Source organism: Equus asinus, chromosome 3 (genome assembly GCF_041296235.1).
Source record: "Equus asinus isolate D_3611 breed Donkey chromosome 3, EquAss-T2T_v2, whole genome shotgun sequence".
Classification (NCBI taxonomy): Eukaryota; Metazoa; Chordata; class Mammalia; order Perissodactyla; family Equidae; genus Equus; species Equus asinus.
The window spans coordinates 108635251-108660596 of NC_091792.1; the positions used below are offsets into that span (position 1 = coordinate 108635251).

General features: G+C 35.6%; 1 protein-coding gene across 3 annotated transcripts; it reads left to right on the forward strand.

The window, feature by feature from the left end:
- Nucleotides 1-2763: 2763 nt before the first annotated feature.
- LOC106843230 (UDP-glucuronosyltransferase 2B31-like) lies at nucleotides 2764-23888 on the forward strand. 3 transcript variants are annotated; one of them, XM_070505729.1, is made up of 7 exons: nucleotides 2826-2942; nucleotides 3238-3507; nucleotides 5365-5513; nucleotides 7990-8121; nucleotides 10308-10395; nucleotides 10985-11204; nucleotides 21496-23888. In XM_070505729.1, exons 2-7 carry the CDS (start codon nucleotides 3378-3380, stop codon nucleotides 21770-21772), a joined length of 996 nt encoding a protein of 331 aa, XP_070361830.1. In that variant the 5' UTR covers nucleotides 2826-2942; nucleotides 3238-3377; the 3' UTR covers nucleotides 21773-23888. The 3 variants fall into 3 exon arrangements, with proteins under 3 accessions (XP_014715669.2, XP_070361829.1, XP_070361830.1); XM_014860183.3 differs by having other exon boundaries at nucleotides 2764-3507; XM_070505728.1 differs by lacking the exon at nucleotides 5365-5513 and having other exon boundaries at nucleotides 2764-3416.
- Nucleotides 23889-25346: the final 1458 nt, after the last annotated feature.

Here is a 25346-nt window from a genome sequence, read left to right on the forward strand (position 1 = left end):
GCAAACCAAAATCAGAAATATACAAAAGGACTACTACTCCAAGAAAAGCTGGAATTTATCCCAGGATGCAAAGTTGCTGTAGCAACTGAAAAATCATTAATATGATATACCATTATCGATAAAATGAAGGAGAAATACTGCATGATCATCTCAATAAGTGCAGAAAAATCATTTAACAAAATCCAATATGTTTCATGATGAAAATACTCAGTGAATTAGGAACAGAGGGAAACTTCCACAAATAGGTAAAGGGTATCTGCAAACAACCTACAGCTGACATCATACTTGATGGTGAAACACTAAATGTTTTTTCTCTAAGATAAGGAGCAAGATGAGGAAGTCCACTCTCATCATTTCTATTTGACAACTTACTGGAGAGTCAAGCCAAGACATATGGCAAGAACATAAAAGAAATCCATATTGGAAAGGAAGACGTAAAACTACTTCTATTGGGGGATAAAATGATATTATATGGAGAAAATGTTTGAGAATTCACTAGAAAATATACAATATACCATTGCAATAAATAATCCAAGACAAAATTAAGAAAGCAATTCCACCACAGTCATTATGCTTTAATAACAGGGATATATTCTGAGAAATGCGTCACTAGACAATTTTAACATTGCAAGAACATCATAGAGTGCACTTACACAACTTAGATGGTATTGCCTACCATGCACTAAGGCTATATGGTAAAATCTTATGGGATCACCTGTGTATATGCAGTCCCTCGACTGATATGTTGATATGCAGCTCATGACTCTATAATAGCACCAAAAGACTAACATACTTAGAAATAAATTTAACAAGAAAATTGCAACCTTATACTGTAGAAACTGCAAAACATTGTAAAATGTATTTAAGAGATCTAAATAAAAGAGGAGATATCTCATATTCTAAGATCAAAACACTTAATATTGTTTTAATGGCAATTCTCCACAAATTGATATACAAATTCAACACAACCTCTATCAAAATCCCAGCTGACTTCTTTGCATGAATTGACAAACTATTCCTAAAATTCACATAGATATTCAAGGGACCTAAAACTTATCAAATAATCTTGAAAAGACAGAACACAGTTGGAGGAATTATACTAATTGATTTCAAAGCCAACTACACACAACACTATTCAAGAGAGTTTGATACAGATATACAGAAAAGCAAATAAATTGATAAAATAGACATTAGATTCCAGAAATATACTCACATATTGATGGTCAACTGATTTTTGACAAAGGAATGAGCACTCTTCTGAACAAATTCTTCAAGTGACGCTTAGTATCCACATGTAAAACAATGAAGTCAGACCACCTACCTCAAATCATATATAAAAATTCAAAATGGATCAAAAGCCTAAATGTAAAAATAAAACTATAAGACTCCCAAGGGAAAACATAGGTAAAATATTTTGATATTGGGATTGGCAATGATTTCTTATATGACACCAAAAGCACAACAACCAAATTACAAATAGAGAAACTGGACTTCATCAAAACTTAAAACTTTTGTTCTATAAAGGACACCATAAGAAAGTGAAAAGACAACCTGCATAATTAAAGCTATATTTACAAATCATAAATTTCAAAAGGGATGTATATACAAAATATAACTGAAAGGTTCTTATAATTGAATAATAAGAAGACAAACAAATCAATTAAAAAATTCACAGAGGTTATGAATACATATTTCTCCATGAAAGGTATACAAATGTTGAACAAGCATATATAAAGATGTGTAACATTATTAACATCAGGGAAAAATAACAAATGACAATGAGATATGACTTCACTCCCACTAGTATACCTATAATTACACAAAATACCAAGTGTTGGCAAGGATATGGAGAAATTCAAACCATTATATGTTGCTAGTGGAAATGGAAAATGGTGCATTCACTTTGTAAAATGATATGCCACATCCTCAAAGGTGAAACATAGAGTTACCATATGACCCAGCAATTCTACTTCTAGGTATATATGAAAGAGAAAGGAAAATATGTCCACTCAAAATTTTTTGTGAATCTTAATGACATTATTCGTAATATTCAGAAAATGCAAAACAAATTTGTTGATCGACTTATTATTGAGTAAACAAAATATGGGATATACATATTATGGAATATTATTTTCCAATAAAAAGGAATGAAGGCTGACATGTTACAACATGGATGAACCGTTAAAATGTTCTGCTAAAAGAAAGGAGTCAGTCACAGAAGACCACATATTGCATGATTCCATTTACGAGAAATGTTCAGAATAGACAGATCTAAAGACAGAAACTAGATTAATGATTGAATGAGGCTTGAGGGTGGCAGAGATGAGGCAATTCCATTTAAAGGCTAAAGGTTTACTTATAGATTATGAAAATGCTCTTCAATTGATTGTTGTAGTGGTTGCATGCACAATTGTGTGAATATACTATGAACTATTGAACTGTATACTTTAAGGTTCAACAAGACTGCAGACACAATTTCATCTCATTTGAAACTTGTTCTTGACAATCTTCCAAATATAGCTGACTTACACATACAAGGGTATCACCGCTTAGCAGACAACAGTACTTTTAAATTAAAACAGATATTAAACACATGTATACAAACAAAGTCATCTAGTTTTTGCTTTTCTACTTGCTATCCAAATGCTCTGACTGTCCAGGTCATCCATATACTTTGAGCTGTAGGAGTTACATTTTAACTTCCTGATTGATTTCTCCTTGAATATAAGCCTGAGCAATGGTACAAGGGATCAGCAATTTGAAAGGAAGCATTGCATTCCACCAACATGTCTCTGAAATGGATTTCACTTCTGCTGCTGCTACAGCTGAGTTGTAACGTTAGCCCTGGGAGTGCCAGAAAGGTGCTGGTGTGGCCCACAGAATACAGCCATTGGATCAATATGAAGAAAATCCTGGATGAACTTGTCCAGAGAGGTCATGAAGTGAGTGTTCTGACATCTTCAACTTCCATTCTTGTTGATCCCAACAAATCATCTGCTATTAAATTTGAGATTTATCCTGCATCTTCAACAAGACAAGAATTTGAGGATATTGTCAGAAAAATAACCAACGATTGGACATATCTGATAAAAGAACCGTTTTGGACACAGTTTTCACGACTGCAAGAAGTCCTTCAGGAATTTTCTGATTATTTTCAAAAGCTCTGTAAAGATGCAGTTTTGAACAAGAAACTTATAAGAAAATTACAAGAATCAAAGTTTGATCTCATTCTCGCAGATGCTGTTGGACCGTGTGGTGAGCTGTTTGCTGAGCTACTGAAAATACCTTTCGTGTACAGTCTCCGCTTCGTTCCAGGCCATAAAGTTGAAAAGTATAGTGGAGGACTTCCATTCCCACCGTCTTATGTACCTGCTGTTATGTCAGAATTAAGTGATCAGATGACATTCATGGAGAGGGTAAAAAATATGTTATATGTGCTTTATTTTGACTTTTGGCTCCAAACATTTAATGAGAAGCAGTGGGATCAGTTTTACAGTGAAGTGCTAAGTAAGTCATGTGTTTGGGTGATGGTTTGAAGTCCTATTTTCCGAGTGCCTTGGAAGGTGAGTTTGTATAAAGTCAGAGGAATTTGTCTTTTATAAGTGAAATGTTGAAAGAAAAATACAAAATTATCTCCCAAAATCACAAATATTATGGAAACACTTAAATTATAGGGTTAGTTAGAATGCTGTGGTCCATTACTACTACAAGACCCTCCAGGAAATCATAAATTAAAAGTTAAACCATTCAGGAGTTTGTTAAGCACTCACATATCCTTTCTTGTTTATTTGTTTGTTTGTAATAGGCTTTATTTCATAGAAGAGTTTTAGGTCCTCAGCAATATTGAGTAGAGATTTTCCTTACGCCTTGCCCCCTCACATGCATGCATCCCCTATTATCAACATTCCCCACAAGCGAAATAGATGTGTTACAGTTGACGAAATGATATTGACACACCATTATCATCTAAAGCCCATATTTTATATTAGGGTTCTATTTTAGTGTTGTACGTTCTTTGAGTTTGGACAAAATTATAACGTCACATGTCCACCATTAAAATATCATAAGTGTAGTTTCACTGCCCTAAAAATACTCTGTGCTCTGCCTAATCATCCTACACATCAATTTTACTATAATTTATTTCATCTTCAATAAAAATAATTAGAAATTTCACTAAATATCTTGATCAAAAAAGACATAAGATTGATGAGTAACATATTTCTAGCACAACAGTGTATGGCGCCGTGAGGTAATTGTTTCCCCTTATTTAGTTTTGTTTCATTTAAAAAATAAACTATTTTGCCGTATCACCTGAAGGAGTATTACCTGAAGGAGTCCTTCACAATTGCTCTATCGCAAACACGTGAACACATAATTAAAATTTTTAATGATTACACATTCCTTCACTGAGTACTTATAAAACATGTTTTAAAGGCCTAAAATTTTGTCAAAAGGTAGACATACAAGTTACAAGCCATACTTTCTAAAAACAATGTCTCTACTTTACAGATAAAATGAGCCACAATTAAGGGTGAGCACACCTATTTCCATACTTTATGAAAACTTTCCAGCTATTTTTTGCAAAGACATTTATTTGATATGCAAAATTTATTAAGCTCCTTACGTGAACCAAGTACCAGTGTGGCCATACTTTCAAAGCCTTAGTTTACTGGGGAAATCTAGGATCAAGGGAATATCTTGCTAAATTGTGAAACTAGATGGAGTGCTTCAGGGAAACAAGTGTCCATGGGTATGGTAGGGAGAATTGATGGAGCAGTTGAAATCATTGTTTACATTTGCATCAATTACTTTTGCAGCTTTACAGAAAAGCAAACGCAAGTTTAATTTTTTAGTGGCTTAGGTTTAATAATTGTTTATGATTGGGAATGCACTGATGTGATCTTAGAGATGAAAGTGTCATGCTTTGTCATATATATATATATATAAAACATATATAAAACATGTATATTATATATATATATACACATGCATAATTGTATTGCGAAACCACAGACACGTTTCAACATCTTTGGCTATATCATTTTAAGCTCTTTTCAGAAAATGACCGGGTATATTCACTTTAGAAAACTCTCATTTCCTTTCATTTGCTTTTTTTTTTTTTTTAAAGATTTTATTTTTTCCTTTTTCTCCCCAAAGCCCCCCCGGTACATAGTTGTGTATTCTTCGTTGTGGGTTCTTCTAGTTGTGGCATGTGGGACGCTGCCTCAGCGTGGTCTGATGAGCAGTGCCATGTCCACGCCCAGGATTCGAACTTACGAAACACTGGGCCGCCTGCAGCGGAGCACGCGAACTTAACCACTCGGCCACGGGGCCAGCCCCTTTCATTTGCTTTTTTTCCTTCAGCAAGACCTACTACATTACTTGAGTTAATGAGGAAAGCTGATGTGTGGCTTGTTCGAAACTATTGGGATTTTGAATTTCCTCGCCCATTCTTACCACATTTTCAATTTATTGGAGGATATCACTGCAAACCTGCCAAACCCCTGCCTAAGGTGACCTATTCCTGTCTGTGTGGTTGGTTTACTTTCCATTTTCATTTGAATTGATTCTGTGTTCTTTATGTAGAATGTGTGACTACAGTGAAAGATATGGGAAGCTGTGTAAAGTGACCTACCAATTAGAAACTCATATATTTCAATACCATTACAAGACACCGAATTTCATCATCATTGCAGAATAAAGTAATACCTGAAAGACTTTGGGAATAGGGTCAGTCAAATTAAGGCCTCATTACTCACCACATTAAAAAGTATCAGTCACTCTTTCAAAAATATTCTTGTTTTTTTTTTTTTTTCTGGTCCACGACGATTTGCCCTAGCTAACATCTGCTGCTCAGCATCCTCTGTTTGCGTGTCATTTGCTGCCACAGCATGGCCACTCACAGACAAGTTGTGTAGGTCTGCACCCGGGAACCAAGACCAGGCCACCAAAGTGGAGTGTGCCGAACTTAACCACTAGGCCACCAGGTCTGGCCCTCAAAGAATGTTCTTAAAGTGATTAGCACGTTCCAGAGCTATCTGCTGGTATGCAAAGAAGCAGCAGAGACACAATCTTCCCCCATACATACCATACATTCTACTTGGAAACTAGAATATAAGTATGTAATAAAAACTCTGTAAAGTATTATAACAAGGAAAGACCACAATGCTAAAGAATATCCAGTGGGCATCATAGAACAATGATTAGAATCCGAAAGTATACTGTTTGTATTGGAAAGGTTACTTCATTAATTTCTGGAGAGAAAAGAACTAATAATGAATTTAAAACACAAGGACTGAACCAAAAAAAAGGATGAGTATGAAGTTTTGACAACATATACGGGAAATTTTTGGCTCTTCTACATTTGTTTTTCTTGGAATGAGAGTATACTGAGCCATAAGGAATTATTCCAGGACTGAGAGTAATAAATTGATTCTAAATTGGCAAGAATGTGGGAATACAAGTCAGAATAATTCTGAAACAATTCCCGGCAAGAGGGTTATCAGCTCTCTGCTGCAGAAAGCCTGCTGTACCTCTCCCACTGTGGGACAACTGCTCCCTGGAGAACTCTGGGAGGTGATAATGAGGGCCCCTCCCAGCCAGTTACACATAGCACATTCTACTAGGACATCCTGTTTACAATATTATTTCAGGGCCAAAGGTGTCATACATAAACAAACCAGAAATACGGTCACTCAAATAAGTAATATACATGAATATTTCTGGATTATAAATAGGAATCTTAGGGCTATTTCATGGAAAATCCAAACAGTAATATCAGACTGATTTTTCTGATGAGTCTGAGATTACTCATCAGCAATTCTCCAGCCTTTACAGAGTGATTTAGGGGGAACTCGGGAAATACCCACGAAGTTTAGGTGAATTATTATAGAGCTGAGAGGAAAAAGATATAAAGTCATCACAATCATAGAAGATTTTCATAGTGCTCATAGTCAGAGGAAGTAAATACTAATGATTAAACTAAAATAATTCTCCAGAAAACCCGTGTGGTATAAACACAAATGATTTAGTAGAACTATAACAATGAAGAATCAAAGGGGAGTCAAGATGTCGCTGTATGGCCTCCTTCGAAGAGTCTATATTAGTAATTAATGACAGTGTAAATGAAGAGACTAGGCATAATATTGTCTGCACTGCTGTATATTGGCTATTTCACTTCTTTCTTACACATAAATTTGTACAAATACACGTAATAAAGGAAATTAATCTCATATCAATTGTATCATTCCAAAGGAACTGAGGGATTACATCTGTTATACACAGTCACTGAGGAAAACAGAATGGAGGTTCCTCAAAAAATTAAAAATACAATTACCATAAGGTCCATCAGTTCCACTTCTGGGTATTTATCAAATGCAATTGACATTAGGATCTCACTGAGATATATACACAGCCATCTGCATAGCAGCACTATTCACAAGAGTCAAAATGCAGAAGCAACCCAAGTGTCCATCAATAGATGAATTAATAAACAAAATGTGGAATTTACACACAATGGAATATTACTCAGCCTTAAAATTGAAGGAAATTCTAACACACACTACAACATGAGTGAACCTTAATGGCATTATTCTAAGTGATACGGGACATTCACAAAATGACAGATACCATATGATTCACTTATATAAATTATCTAGACTAGTCAGATTCATAGAAGCAGAAAGTAGAATGACAGTTGCCACGGAATTATTGTATAATGTGTACAGTTTCAATTTGAAAGGTGAAAAGTTCTGAAGATTGGTTGTACAACAATGAGAAGGTACATACTACTGAACTATACACATAGGAATTGTAAAGATGGTAAATTTTATGTGACATATGTTTTACCACAATTAAAAATAATCAGGGACTGCACTAGTAATTCCTGATAGTAGATGATTTTCTCTCCATATTTGTTTGCAGCAATCCTTTCACTACTGTTTGCTATGGTGATGTTCTTTTGTGATGGAATAAGTTATTTCTTCACAGGAAGTGGAAGAGTTTGCCCAGAGCTCTGGAGACAATGGTATTGTGGTACTTAGTCTGGGGTCAATAATCAGCAACATGACAGAAGAAAGAGCCAATGTGATTGCATCAGCCCTTGCCCAGATTCCACAAAAGGTTAGATGAAGTACCTTATACTGGACAGCTATTTATTTTATCTGTCATATTTTGAAAAGGGTGTGATTACAGAAATTTCCTACAGGAAAGGTAAACTACACAGCATTATGATAGATCCAATTTATCTCAAAAATGAGTGTAAAAGCAAAAGTATACATGGCAGGTGTGAACAGTGCAGAGGGTGTTTTTATTGACAATAATTTTGGCATTAACATTTGGATCAGATTAAATATATTTAACAGATGCAGCATGAAGTTTGGGTATTATAATGATATTGTGGGCAGGTACACATATCATCAAATTCTGCTCTGTCATTTGCTCCTTTTCCTTAAAGGATTCCTGAGGGCACTGTACATGCTAAAGATGTTCTCAGACAGGAGTCAGGGGCTGGCTCCATGGTGTAATGGTTAAGTTCAGAGTGACCAGCCTCAGTAGCCTGGGTCTACAGATTTAGATCCCGGGCATAGGCATACACCACTCATCAGCCATGCTGTGGTGGTGACCCACATACAAAATAGATGAAGATTGGCACAGATGTTAGCTCAGAGTTAATCTTCCTCAGCAAAAAAAGAAAGAAAGAAAGAAAAAAAGGAGGTACATTTTAACAGTAACATTAAACAAGAAATGATAACAGTCTGAAAGGTATCCTTAAATGTAGGCTTGCCAGGTAATCCAGGCCTCATTTACTTCCCTTCAATTTCAGAAAAGACCTATTCAATGTGCTGTTCAGGGAGATATACAAAGAAAGGATGGCCGAGGCTCACCAAGCTGCATCCAGGTTCCTATCTAGCCACAATCATTTACAGAGAGAGAAAAAACAACTGGAAAACAAGAGAAAAACCTGTCCTCATGCATCAGGTCCCTGCTAAAATTGGAACAGGGAAAGAAAAGAAATTGTGGAGGTGGGTCAGCCCTTAAGGTGGTCCTGTGTTTTACAAAATATGGATCTGCAAGGACTCTGCTTCTAACCCATTTGAATAATAACTCCTCTCAGCTGAAGAAGGAGAAGGGAATCTAAAAAGGAGTCAATTAGAAGCCAGGCTAGCATAAGAAAGTTTCAAATGTTTACTTCTCCGTAAAATATGGCAGTAAATTATTTCTAATATATAGAATATACCTGGAGTCTCTGTATATTTGTGAACTACTTTTTAGTTTCCTAACTGATACAGCTTTCTGCTTATCATCTATGCTAATTTGATGAGAACTGAAGTTGCTTTAAGACTCACATAGCAAATAGATGTTAACCACTAGTAATTTAAAATCCGGCTTGTGAGGGGTGCTGAGGAATTCCAAAATCTGTAAGTAATTTTGGTACTGGGCTTGGAAATGGCTTGGCTATAAGAAACCATATTTGTCAATACTCTCATGGTTGGAGTGCTTCCTGAAAGTGTTAACAGTCAATTGAGCAAAATTTAGCACCATCGTGATATTCAATTTTTTTCAACAGCTATACTGTTATATATGAAGTACTAAAAGGCTCTTCTTTTCAACATTTAAAGACTTTTCAAACCTAGCAATAGTGATAATACTCTGGATTCATGTAAAAAATTACTACTTGAAATTTTTCTTGGAAGTAGTGGGATTAACAATTAGTAAACTTTAACGTACTTAGCAAGTATAAATTATTTGTTATTAAAAATAAATAGTTAATAATCAGAATTATTTTTCTCACAAATAGCTGAATGCACACGTTTCCCATTAGGTAAATCAAAATGTGAAACTCTAATGATATAACTTATAGGACAAGTGAATATAAGTAAATCGCTTCTCCCAACACTCAAAAAGTAATAAGACAGCTAATATTAAATTTGGCAGCTGAGAGCTAATATAATAGTTAAATTAGTAGATCATTCATAATTTGCCCTTTTTTTGTACTAGAATTAAAAGAACCGCCTAAAAAAAATTTATGTGCTTGAATTCGTCATTAAAAATCTGATTTGTCTAGTCCAAGTGTGAAACATCATGATGCAATCACATTTGATTGAATATAAAATAAGTACATGAGACATGAGAATTCCTATTGTATCCGTGATTTATTGGTTCTCATTACTTAGCATCTCTTCCCTCATTTCTTCATCTGTCATGATGAATAGATTTAACTAGAGGCCTCCTAATCTATTTAGATTCTAACGTGCTGTACTTTGAAGTTTGACTCATGGAATAAGGCATTTTCTTTATTCTAACAGGTTATATGGAGATTTGTTGGCAAGAAACCAGATACCTTAGGGGCAAATACTCGGCTCTATGAGTGGATCCCCCAGAGTGACCTTCTCGGTAAGATTCTGGAAAGCAAAAACTGTAATGAGAGTAACTCCAATCAGATAACAATAGTTCAGCAAGAGACGAGTTTATTAAACATTTATTATTGGAAAGCTCAAAATTAAAAATTAACTGTCTCATATTTATTTCCCAGTCGTAGGTGGAAAGGATAACTGTAACCTTTCCTTCCTCTGATTCCTGCACCACCACCATCAACTTCCTGCTGCCTTGACACGCTACTTATCAGACTCACTGACTTCATTATTTCATTAAGGGAATACATTCTAACATATCCACTCCCCCCCTTTTTTTCCAACCCATTCTTTTTTTATCCAGCATGTTCTGTTTCAATTTTGTCCACCTGGCCATCATGTATTCACTTTTCATGTCTTAAGGCATACACTAATCTGTAGCCTTCAATTATCTCTACAGCAACTTTAGATTCAGCTTCCTCTGAGCTCTGAAAGACATTTTAATATAGTTTCATGTATGTAATAATGTGTTATCTAGAATAAAGTGCCTCTTTCAATGTCTTATATTGCCCTACTCTCATTATATTCTAAGACTTATACATAACGGTTTGCTGAAATTCACCCTATCCTAGGTCATCCAAAAACCAAAGCCTTTATAACTCATGGTGGAGCCAATGGCATCTATGAGGCGATCTACCATGGGATCCCTATGGTGGGCATTCCTTTATTTGCGGATCAACCTGATAATGTTGTTCACATGAAGACCAAGGGAGCAGCTGTTAGACTGGACTTCACTACAATGTCAAGTACAGATTTGCTCAATGCATTGAAGACAGTCATTAATGACCCATCGTAAGTATCACTATTTTTTAATAAGTACTATTTACAGATAGATCTTTTTGCCAATGATGAGTATGAGTTTCACCCCTTTTTAAGAGGCTAATTATAAAATTATTAATGATTTAATCAATCTTAAAGCTACTTTTATTTTCACCCAGACATTTATTTCAAAGTTGTGTCTTAACCCCATAGATTTAATAGGTAACCAACTGGGACAACAATTTTCTCCTCAAACAGTCTAACGTTGCATAGGTAATTGTAAGAAGGACACACTGCTTAAAATATGATATCCAAGAAGATAAGAATGATGAACAAGCAATATCCTAAATTGCTTCAATTCAGTAGTTAACATTTCTGAAATTATAAATCTATTTATATCAAAAATGGATTTTATTATTATTATTTTAGCAGATTTTATAATAAGATACAATTACATACTTAAATTCACCATTAAAACTATAAAATTCAAATATATGTAGTGTGTTTACAGAGTTATGAAACCATCATAATGATATCCATTTAGGACATTTTCATCACCACTAAAGGAAATGTGACATGCATTAGAAGTCACTTCTTATTCCCCCCTGCCCAAGCAACCATTAATCAACTTTCTGTCTCTATAGATTAGACCTTCTGGACATTCCATTTACATGGAATCATATACTATATGGTCTTTTGCAACTGGCTTCTTTCACATAGGATAATGTTTTTGACTTTCTCCCGTGTAATAGCTTTGTACTGCTGACTAATATTCTATGATAAGGACATAGCACATTTTATTTGCCAACTCATCAGTTCATGGCTATTTTCGTTGTTTCTCATTTGGCTATCAGGAATATTGCTATATGTGCTTTTGTGTAAACATATATAAAGTTATCAGTACTTACAGTAAATCTAAACAGACTAAATCATTTAAAGACAAAGATTGTGAGAATGGACTTTAAAAACTGACTTCATATCATATTTACAAGACATGCTAAAATAGAAGAGTACAAGAAAATTGTAAGCACAAAGGTAATAAAAGATATTTTTCAACAATAACTATGGAAGGATGTAAAGCTATACTAATATCAGAAACAGTAGAACAGAAACGCTGCTAAAATAAAAATAAACACTTCATAATGTTAAATAGGTTAATCCTTCAAAACAGTACAAATGATTAATTAGAAACACCTACTAATAAATCCTCCAAATAAACAAAGTAAAAGTAGACAAAAAGATAAAACAGATCGGGAGAGTATCAAGATGGTGGCATAGGCAGACTCTGAACTCAACTCCCTCCCACAAACACAAACAAGTTATAACTATTTTGGAACAATTACCCACAAGCGAGAACTGAAAACTGGGTAAAAATAATGGCTGCAACCAAGGAAAGTACTGATTAAGGCAGAAGAAGCAGAAATTCCTGTCTGGAGAGAAAAAACACCTTTGCAAGTCATGGAGTTTCACAGCAAGCTGGCCTGGAACAATCATACATTATGCACCCTTCCTTGGAGGAACAGAGGACCTGAGTAGGGGAGTGTTGCCACTATAAGCATCCTTCAGACTCAGCACAACTGAGACAAGTCTCATAATATCTGGTTTTGCTGGCTATTAACTTCAAGGAAGAACAGCCCTAGGAAAGCTATCATACATAAGCAGAAAAAAAGCCAAGTCTTAAAGGGCCCATGCACAAATTCACCCACTGGGGAAAGCAACATAAATCACAAGAAAAAAAGGTGAACAATCCTTTGGTGAAAAGACACTCAGCTTATAGGCTCTGGGTGCATCTCAGTGAGATGTGAGTACTCTCAAGGAAGTGAGAAATTGGTAGCAGCCATTATTGTGTCTTAGTACAGGTGTGCTGACACAGATGCTGGCAGACGCCATTGGAGTTCTTCCTCTGGCCTGTTAGCCCAGGGTCTGCCCCACCACTTAGTGGGCAAGTTTAATCCATCTCAGACAGGGCTGGCAGCCCTCCCTAGGGAGTGGCCCCACCCAAAGCAAGCCTTTGGGCAACTTTTCCACCTGCATTGACTGGGTGCCTGGATCCTCTGCAGACCGGTGAGTGGGTCTGCCTCTGTGGTACAGGGCATGTGGGAAGAGCCAGTGTAGGGTGATGGTGAAGTGTGTGGAGACCTCTACCCTGGTGCTACTGCGTCAGTTCCAGGGATTCGAGAAGTTTCCAAGGGCCAGGTCTGTGATGAAAGTGGGTGCAGACCTGTGGGCTGTGGGACTTATTGGCAGCAGAAGAGCTGTGCTTGTGAAAAAGCCAGATAGATGATCTGCCTCACCTTTCACTGCCTGAAACAACTGGGCACACCCATGCCTGTGGGCAGCCCCACTAAGCTGCAATCCCAAGAGAACTGACGATAGCCTTGCAGGTGGGAGGCCTAGAGCAATTGTAAGACCCCGAGCCTCACAACCAGACATGCTGAGGGCCTAGTCACTTAACAGAAAAATTGCAACAGGAATATGCCATTAGACTTTCAGCAAACTGTGCTGAGGCTCCCAAAACATGATAAACTTACTGAAGGGTCTATAGCAGCCAGATGCAGCTTAGCACTCCAACCAGATGGTCACAGGTACAATCTAGACTCCCTGGGCATGTGCAGCAAGAACAACACTGCCACAACAGATGGACACATGTAGCCCACACAGAGGTCACTCCTGGAACATTTGGAACTGGTGATGAGAGGCAAGCACACTGCTGGAGGTTCAAAGGTATCTCTGGCATGGGGTCATCTCCAAGATCTGGGGACGTAAGTGACCCACCTAATACATAGCTAAAAGCACAGAGAAGGAGGCAAAAGAAGGCGGCAAAGGAATAGATTCCAAGCAAGGGAAGAGGACAAAACTCCAGGAAAAGAACCAAATGAAACAGAAATAAACAATCTGCCTGACAAAGAGTTCAAACAAAATGTCATAAAGATGCTCACTGATCTTGGGAGAAGAATGAATGCATATAGTGAGATCAACAGCAAAGGACTGGAAAATGTAAAATAGAACCAATCAGAAATGAAGACTACAATACTAGAAATGAAAAATTCACTAGAGGATCTCAATAGCACAGTAGATGATACAGAAGAATGGATCAGCGAGCTGGATGAAAGACTAGAGAAAATCAACCAAGCTGAAGAGATAAAAGATAAAAGAACTAAAAACAGTTAGAACAGCCTAAGGGAACTCTGGGACAACATCAAGTGCAGTAACATTCATATTTTAGGTGTCCCAGAAGGAGAAGAGAGAGACAAAGGGACAGAGAATCTATTTGAAGAAATAATAGCTGAAAACTTAACTAACCTAAGGAAGGAATCAGACATCCAAGTAAAGGAAGAACAGGGAGAACCAAATAAGAAAAACAAAAAGAGGCCCACACAAACACACATTATAATTAAAATGTCAAGAATTATATATAGAGAGGGAATTGTAAAAGTCACAAGAGACAGGCAACAAGTGACATACAAAGGAAACCCCTTAACGCTGTCAGCTGACTTCTCAGCAGAAATCTTAGAGGCTAGAAGGGAGTGACATGATGTATTTAAAGTCCTGAAAAGAGAAACCTACAGTCAAGAATACCCTACCTGGCCAGGTTATCATTCAGAATGGAAGGAGAGAGAAAGGTTTTCACAGAGGAGTAAATATTAAAGGAGATTATCACCAAGAAATAAGTCTTACAAGAAAGGATAAAGGGACTTATTTAAGTGGGAAAGAGAAAGTCACAAATATAAATGAGAAAATTAAAAGAAAAAAGGCAATAAAATCACTGATAAAGGGAAATATACAGTAAAGGTAGCAGATCAACTCCCTAAGAAGATAATATGAAAGTCAAAAGATTAAGGGTCTAAAATTACCTATTTCAATGAGAAGAGGGCAATGGACACACATATGTAAAATAAGAGGTTAGATACTATATCCAAAACATAAAATGTGGGAGGAGATAAGTAAGGGAGTAGAGCTTTTAGAAAGAGGTCAAACTGAAGAGACCATCAACTTAATATAGATTGCTATATACGTAGATTATTATAAATGAACTTCATGGTAATCACAAAGCAGAAATCCATAATGAATACACAAATAATTAAGAGAAAGTAACTCAACCATAATACTAAAGAAAGCCATGAAACCGCAAGGGAAGAGTCAAGAGAAGAAGAGAGGAACAAAGAAGATCTACTAAAACACTCAGAAGAAAAGTAACAAAATGGCAATAAGTACATACCTATCCATAGATACTTTAAATGTCAATGGAATAAATACTGCAATCAAAAAGCATAGAGTGGCCAAGTGGATAAAAAAACAAGACTCATATGTATGCTGCATACAAGAGACATACTTCAAACCTAAAGATACTCATAAACTTCAAGTGAAGGGATGGAAAAAGATACTCCAGAAAAAGACAATGAAAAGAAAGCTGGGGTAGCAATACTTACATCAGACAAACTAGACTTTAAAACAAAAACTGTAATGAGACAAAGAAGGGCACCACATAATGATAAAGAGAACAATCTAAGAAGAGCATATAACACTTGTAAATATCTATACATCCAACCCAGGAGCACCTAAATATATAAAGCAATTGTTAACAGACATAAAAGGAGAAATAGCAACACAATAATCTTAGGGGACTTTATCACTCCAGTGACACAAATGGATAGGTCACCCAAACAGAAAATCAATAAAGAAATATTGGCCTTAAATGACAGATTAGACCAGATAGACTGAGTAGATATATATAGGACATTAAATCCAAAAGCCACAGAATACATATTCCTTCCAAATGCACATGAACATTCTAGAGGATTGATTACATATTAGGCCACAAAACAGTCTCAATAAATTTACGAAGCTTGAAATAATACCCAACATCTTTTCAGATGACAAAGGTATAAAACCAGAGATCAACTACAGGAAGAAAATCAGAAAAACCACAAATATGTGGAGATTAAACAAGATGTGACTCAACAACGATTGGGTCAATGAAGAAAACAAAGGAGAAATCAAAAAATACCTGGAGGCGAACGAGGATGAAATTACAACATACAAAAATCTATAGGATACAGCAAAGGTGATTCTAAGAGGGAAGTTGATAGCAATACAGGACTACCACAACAAACAAGAAAAATCCGAAATAAACAATCTAACACTAGACCTAAAGGAACTGGAAAAGTAAGAACAAACAAAGACTCAAATCAGTAGAAGGATGGAGATAATAAAGACCAAAGCAGAAATAAATGAAATAAGGACTAAAAAATAATCGAAAAAATGAATGAAACTAAGAGCTGTTTGTTTGAAAATATAAAGAAAATTGACAAACCTTTAGCTCGAATTACCAAGAAAAATACAGAGAGGGCTCAAATAAATAAAATCATAAATTAAGAGGAGAAATTACAACAGACACCTCAGACACACAAAAGATTATGAGAGAATATTACAAACAGCTATATGCCAACAAATTGCATAATCCAGAATTAATGGATAATTCTTGGAATCATACAACCTTCCAAAACAGAGCCAAGAAGAAATAGAGAATTTGAATAGATAATCACCAGTAAGCAGATCAAACAGTAACCAAAAACCTCCCAAAAAATAAATGTCCAGGACCAGACGGCCTCCCTGGAGAATTCTACCAGATATTCAAAGAAGACTTAATACCTATCCTTCCCAAACTTTCCAAAAGTTGAAGAGGAGGGGAGGCTTCCTAACTCATTCTATGAAGCCAACGTTATCCTGATACCAAAACCAGACTAGGACAACACAAAAAGGAAAATTACAGGCCCATATCACTGATGAAGCTCGATGCAAACATCTTCAATAAAATGCTATGAAATTGAATCCAAGAATACATTAAGAAGATTATACACCATGGTCAAGTGGTATTTATTCCAGGGTGCAGGGATGCTTCATCATCCACAAATCAATCAACATGGTGCACCACATTACATAAGGAGGAATAAAAATCACACAATCATCTCAATAGAGGCAGCGAAAGTATTTATCAAGATGCAGCATCCATTTGTGATAAAACCTCTCAATAAAATGGGTATAGAAGGAAAGTACCTCAAAACAATTAAGGCCACATATGACAAATGCACAACTACTATCATTCCCAATGGAGAAAAGCTGAAAGCTATCCCTCTAAGAACAAGAACCAAACAAGGATGCCCACTTTCACCAATCTTATTTAACATGCTATTGGAAGTCTTAGGCAGAGAAATCAGGCAAGGAAAATAAACAAAATGGATCCAAATCAGAAAGGAAGAACTGAGCTGTCACTATTTTCAGATGACATGATTTTACATATAGAAAGCCCTAAAGAATGCACCTAGCAACTTTTAGAAATAATACATGAATATGGTCGAGTTGTAGGATACAAAAACAGCAAACAAGAATCAGTTGCATTTCTATACACTAGCAAGTAATTAGCAGAAAGAGAAATTCAGAATACAATCCCATTTACAATTGCAACAAATAGAATAAAATATCTAGGAATAATCTTAACCAAAGAGGCGAAAGATTTGTACACTGAAAACTATAAAACATTGTTGAAAGACATTGAGGGACTCACAAAGAAGTGGAAAGATATTCTGTACTCTTGGATTAGAAGAATTATCATAGTTAAAATATCCATATTTCCTAAAGCAATCTACAGATTCAACGCAATGCCTATCAAAGTTCCAACAACATTTTTCACAGAAATCGAACAAAGAATCCTAAGATGTATATGAAAGAACAAAAGACCCAAAATAGCCAAAGGAATCTCGAGAAAAAGGAGCAATGCTAGAGGTATTACACTCCAGATTTTAAAATATACTACAAAGCTATAGTAACCAAAACGGCATGGTACTGGCACAAAATCAGACACACAGATCAATGGAACAGAATTGAGAGCCCAGAGATAAACCCATAGATACATAGACAGCTAATTTTCAACAAGGGAGCCAAGAACATGCAATGGAGAAATGAAAGTCTCCTCAATAAATGGTCCTGGGAAAACTGGACAGCTACATGGAAGAGAATGAACCTAGACCACTATCTTATACCATACACAAAAATTAACTCAAAAAGGATTAAAGACTTGAATGTAACACCTGGAACCACTAAACTTCTGGAAGAAAAGATAAGCAGTATGCTCTCTGACATCAGTCTTAGCAGCATATTTTCAAGTAGCGTATGTGACTGGGCAAGGGGAACAATAGAAAACATAGACAAATGGGACTACATCCAGTTAAAAACCTTTTTTTTTAAATTTATTTTTGGATGTATGTCATAATATATTTTGAATTCTGTGTAGATTACATCATGCTCACCACCCAAAAACTAATTATAGTCCATCCCCTCACATGTGAGCCTAATCACCCGTTTTGCCCTCCCTCTTCCCTGCTTCTGCTATGGAAACCACCAATCCAACCTCCAATGCTTTGTCTGTTTGTTCGTCATTGTTTTTATCTTCTACTTATGAGTGAGATCATATGGCATTTGACTTTCTCCCTCTGACTTATTTCACTCAGCATAATACCCTCAAGGTCCATCCATGTGGTGACAAATGGCCGGATTTTGTCATTTTTTATGGCTGAGTAGTAGTCCATCGTGTATAAATACCACATCTTCTTTATCCATTCGTCCCTTGATGGGCACCTAGGTTGCTTCCATGTCTTGGCTATTGTGTATAATGCTGCAATGAACATAGGAGTGCAAGCATCTTTATGTCTTTGTGTTTTCAAGTTCTTTGGACAAATACCCAGCAGTGGGATAGCTAGATCATATGGTAGATCTATCCTTAATTTTCTGATGATACTCCATACGGCTTCCCATAGTTAAAAACCTTCTGCACAGCAGCAAAGGAAACTATCAACAAAACAATAAGGCAACCTAACAACTGGGAGAAGCTGTTTGCAAACCATATAACTGATAAAGGGTTAATATCCAAAATATATAAAGAACTCACATATCTCAATAACAAAAAAAACTAAGGACCCAATTAAAAAATGGGCAAAAGATCTCAACAGACATTTCCCCAAAGAAGATATACAGATGGCCAACGGACACATGAAAAGGCAGTCAACATCACTAATTACTAGGGAAATGCAAATCAAAACCAGAATAAGACATCATCTCACTTCCATCAGAATGGCTATAATTAGAAAGACAGGAAACAATAAGTGTTGGAGCTGATGTGGAGAGAAGGGAACCCTCATACTCTACTGGTGGGAGTGCAAACTGGTACAGCCACTATGGGAAACAGTATGGAGATTCCTCAAAACATTAAAAATAGATCTACCATATGATCCAGCTATTCTACAGTTGGGTATTTACCCAAAGATGAAAACAAAAATGCATAAAGGTATATGAACCCCTATGTTCATTGCAGCATTATTCACAACAGCCAAGACTTGGAAGCAACCTAAGTACCCATAAAGGGATGAATGGATAAAAAAGATGTCATAGATATACACAATGGAATACTAATCAGCCATAAGAAATGATAAAATCTGGCCATTTGTAACAACATGGATGGACCTTGAGGGCATTATGCTAAGTGAAATATGTCCAGAGGAAAAAGCCAAAAAATGTGTGGTCTCATTCATAAGAAGAAGATAAAATAATGATGAACAACCACACAGAAGCAGAGATAGGATGAGTGGTTACTGGGCGGGGTGGGGGAGAGCGGGCAGAGGGGAAAGGGGCGATTGGGCATGCGTGTGTGGTGATGGATGGTAATTAGTCTTTGGGTGGTGAACAGGATGCAATCTACACAGAAATCAAAATATATAATGATGTACACCTGGAATTTATAAATGTTACAAATCTCTGTTACTGCAATAAATAAAGAGTAAAAAATCAAAACACAAATACACCAAACTATAGACATAATATGGCGTTTCCAAAGACTTTTTTCTATAATGTAGTAAAAGATAACAAAATAAATAAGTACATAAAAGATTTGAAGAATGCAAGTTGAAAAAGTAACCTATTTTATATATGTATAACGATGGAGAAAGCACATTTTTCAACAGCATATAGAATAAATAATGTAATGGACTATCCATGCTGGGGTGAAAGTAAGACTTCGTATTTGAAATTTTTCAAATTATAAAGACGATATTGTCTTGCCAGACAAGAATTAACTTTGAAATCATCAACAGCAATAAAAAAAGAACCAAAAAGATCACTAAATTTTGAATATTAAGCCATACATTTCTAAATAATTCAGAATCAACAAAGAAATCATAATCATTCATGCACCATCTTCTCAGCAATTCTCTTCTAGGAATTATCCAAAAGGAGTGTATAAATATGTAAACCAAAACATATTTAAAACAATACTTACCTCAGCATTAGTAGAACTGGCCAAAATATTAATAATCCACATGTCCATGGATAATCATGAAGACATAATCTGTGGTATTGTCAGACATTAGATACTATACGGTAGTGAAATTCAACAACTGCTACAGAAAGGACAAAAAAAATGAATGTTCCTATCTGATTCTAGTATACGACCCAGAAAAACCAACCTGTGTTATAAAAAATAATGATAGTTAATTTGTAGAAGAGATCAGTGAGTAAAAAGTCCAAGAAAATGGGGAGTTTCTAGTAGCTTGTTGGACCCAATACCAATATGTAGGTGGTAGGTACATTTAGTATTCACTTCAGGATGATTTTCTAGCTGATTGTGAAAGTTTGAGCTCTCCACTTAGGATATGTGCATTTTTCTTCTGAATTTTTTACTTAAATTAAAGGTATGTTTTACAAAATGTATTTAGAAATCTAGAAATTAAATAGAAAAAAAAGAAAAATATAGAAGTAATGCCTAGGGCTGCTATTAGGGTGGCCAGGAGGAGAATGTCTGAGATGTGACACTGAAGCTAACGCCTCCATCAGAAGTAGGAAGCAAGCCCTGGGGTGCTGCAGGGAAGAGTGCTGGAGAAGAGGGACAGAGGGGACACAAATGCAAAGGTGTTGAGGTGGGAACACAGCTCAATGACACAATTCCTCTTTAGAAACTTCAAGAGCATCATCCTAAAATTGCATTCGTCTTCTGACTTATAGCCCTTAGAATGACTCCTATCACTTCCCCTGCTAGAAAAGATTTAATTTTCCCACCTTATCTTGATCTTCTCTTTTTAAAATATTCATCATCAGAATATTGCAATTTAAAATACAAACTGTCAATGAAGACTCAAATAAAAATATACTTCTTCTGCAATGCTATGAGATTGATTTTGAGACTTAGGTATGGCACTTCAAAGACTTTTCATGGGAATGATATGCTTAAGCAAATTAACTTCCTTTCAATGCTGCTGTCTTTGTGTTTCTCCTTCAGATACAAAGAAAATGCTATGAAATTATCAAGGATTCAACACGATCAACCAATGAAGCCTCTAGATCGAGCAGTCTTCTGGATCGAGTTTGTCATGCGCCACAAAGGAGCCAAACACCTGCGGCCAGCCTCCCACGACCTCAACTGGTTCCAGTACCACTCTTTGGATGTGACTGGGTTCCTGCTGGCCTGTGTGGCAACTGCTGTATTTGTCATCTCAAAATGTCTGTTTTGTTGCTGGAAGTTTGCAAAAATGGAAAAGAAGGAAAAAAGGGAGTAGTTGTGTCTCAGGCATAAAGCTGGGATGCCTCACAGATGGGACTCCCCCAGTCAATTTCAGCAAGTAGTTTTGATGTAAAAATCCCTCCCTCTTATGACAAAACAAACTTTCATAACTTAGCTTCTCAGATCAAAATTTGTTTTCAATGCATTTACTACCTGTTTAAGAGTTAGAAATATGTCATGCCACAGCAAAGAAGAAGCAAAAGTTAAATAAAAAACTCTATGGGTATATTGACATTAGTTACTCCAATACAAAAGTTATACCAAAAGAAAATGATTGAGCTTAATTGTGTTTCAAACATTGAATATGGACACAATAGCCTTAAGCAGTGTATTCGCAATATCTCTATTACTGTGAAAATATTCAGAATATTTTAACTTCCTGTTGGTGTAGATTTTGTAGTTTAATTTTTGCAAAAGAAACTAGTAAATAGTTAGAATTGTGTAAAATGATTCACCCTTCCCTTTCCAATTATGAGAGCACTAATGCTGCCTGGCTTTTACTGTGTATCCAGCCTCAGCATCACTCCTTACCTAAAGACATGGTCAGATGGTTGCCTTCATCCAGTTTAATTCCTATCCCAGGGGAGTGTATGTGGATTTAGAAATATAACAGCTGCTACATGCTTCCTAATATACAACTGAGCTATTTAAGAGAGACTTTGGTTTCACTAGCTTATTCTATTTACCTCATAGCTCTTTAAATGATTCATCTGGTTGCTTTCACTCTCATTTTAGCCTTTGCTAATGGATGTAAGTTCCCAATTGTAGCTTAGATTAATATAGAGCCCATACTCTTAAGGAGTTCCTGAATTTTCATTCTCTCCAAATGTATATGTACACACTCACAAATATGTCCAGTTCTTCAAAACAAATCCCTATCAAATGCCAATTGCATTTTCACAGAAATACTACAAAGAATCCTAAAATTTGTATGGAATCACAAATGACTTCACATAGCCAAAGCAATCTTGAGAAGGAAGAACAAAGCTGGAGGTATCATGTTGCCTGATCCAAACAATATTACATAGCTATAGTAATCGAAAAAGTATGGGAGTAGCACAAAAGCAGATACATAGACCAATGGAACAAAATAAAGAGCCCAGAAATAAACTCATTCATATATGGTCATTTAATTTATGAAAGAGGAGGCCAGAATATACAATGAAGAACAGACAGTTGTTTCAATAAATGCTGTTTGGAAAACTGGGCAGCTACATGCAAAAGCATGAAACTGGACCACTATCATACTCCATATACAAAAATAAATTCAAAATGAATTAAAAATTTGAATGTAAGACCTGAAACCATAAAACTCCTAGCAGAAAACTTAGGTAGTACATGCTTTGACATCAGTCTTAGTAATAATTTTTAGTCCTGTTTTCTTAGACCATAGCAATAAAAGAAAAAAATAATTAATGGAACTATATCAAACTAAAAAACTTTTGTACAGTGAAAGAAACCATCAATAAAACCAAAAGGCAACCTACTGAATGGGAGAAGATATTGGCAAATCATATATTTGATATGGAACTAATATTCAAAATATATAAAGAACTTATACAACTTAAGATAAAAAAAAAACAACAAACCCAAGTGAAAAACTGGCAGAGAGACTAAATAGACATTTTTCCAAAGAAGACATACAGACCACCAAAGGTACTTGAAAAGATGCTCAACATCACTAATCATCAGACAGATCGGATCAAAACCACAAGATAATATGACCATACACTGAGACAAATGGCTACTATCAAAAAGATAAAAAGTAACAAGTATCAGTGAGGCTGTGGAAAACAGGGAACCCTCGTACACTGTTGCTGGGAATGTAAATTAGTGCAAGAACTATGGAAAACAGTAGGAAGGTTCCTAAAAATTAAAAATTGAAGTACCATACAATCCAGCAATTCCACTTCTGGATATTCATCTGAAATGAGGAAAACATTAACTTGAAAAGATACACGCACTCCTATGTTCATTGCAGAATTATTTACAATAGCCAAAATATGGAGGCAATCATAGTGTCTATCAATAGATGAATGGATAAAGATGTGAGATATGTATTTATATATATAATGAATATTATTCAGCCATAAAAAAGAATAAAATCTTGCCATTTGCAACAACATGGATGGAAAAGGGTATTATTCTACATGAAATAAATCAGAGAAACACAATTACTATATGACTCACTAATACATGGAATCTAAAACACGCAAAAAAAATGAATGAACAAAACAAAACAGAAATAGGCTCTTAGATACAAAAAACAAACTGGGGGTTTCCAGAGAGCACGGGGGCTGGTGGGCAGGCAAAATAGATGAAGTGGATTAAGAGGTACAAGCTTTCAGTTATAAAATAAGTCATGGGGATGTAACGAGCAGATAGGAAATATAGTCAATAATATTGTATTAACTTTGTATGATTACAGATGACAAATAGACTTCTCATGGTGATCATTGCATAATATACATAAATATCAAATCACTATAATGTACACCTGAAACTAATATGATATTGTATATCAACTATACTTCAATTAAAAGAAAAGAAACTCCAATACTACTAGGTGCAGACAAGATCAACTATTAAATAAACTCAAAAAGAAAGAGAAAATCTGAATAAGACAATAAAAAAAGAATGAATCATTAATCAAAAACTACCTACAAAGAAAAGCTCAGGCCAAGTTGGTTTCACTGATGAATTTGAGCAAGAATTAATATCAATTCTTCAAAAAGATCCTCCAGAAAATGGAAAAGGAGGAAACACTTGCAAACGTATTCAGTGAAGCCCTGATATTGAAAACACGCATAGACATGACAAGAAAAGAACACAGCAGACCAAAATGTCCTATGAATGTAGATACAAATGTCCTAAACAATATGCGAGCAAACCAAAATCAGAAATATACAAAAGGGCTTCTAAACCAAGAAAAACTGAAATTTATCAAAGGATGCAAAGTGCTATAGGAACTGAAAAATCATTAATATAATATACAATTATCAATAAAATGAAGGAGAAAAACCACATGATCATCTCAATAAATGCAGAAAAATCATTTGAAAAAATCCAATAACTTTCATGATGAAAATACTCAGTGAACTAGGAAGAGAGGGAAACTTCCACAAATAGGTAAAAGGTATCTACAAACAACCCACAGCTGACATCATACTTGATGGTGAAACACTAAATGTTTTTTCTCTAAGATAAGGAGCAAGATGAGGAAGTCCACTCTCATCATTTCTATTCAACAACTTATTGGAGGTTCAAACCAAGACATGACAATGACATAAAATAAAGAAATACACCTTGGAAAGGAAGACAAAAAACTACATCTATTGGCAGATGAAATGATTTTATATGAAGAAAATGTTTGAGAATTCACCAGGAAATATACAATATACCATTGCAATAAACAATCCAAAATGAAATTAAGAAAACAATTCCACCACAGTCATAATCCCTTAATAACAGGGACATATTCTGAGAAATGCGTCATTAGGAGATTTTGACATTGTAGGAACATCATAGAGTGCACTTACACAACTTAGAGGGTATTGCCTACCACACAC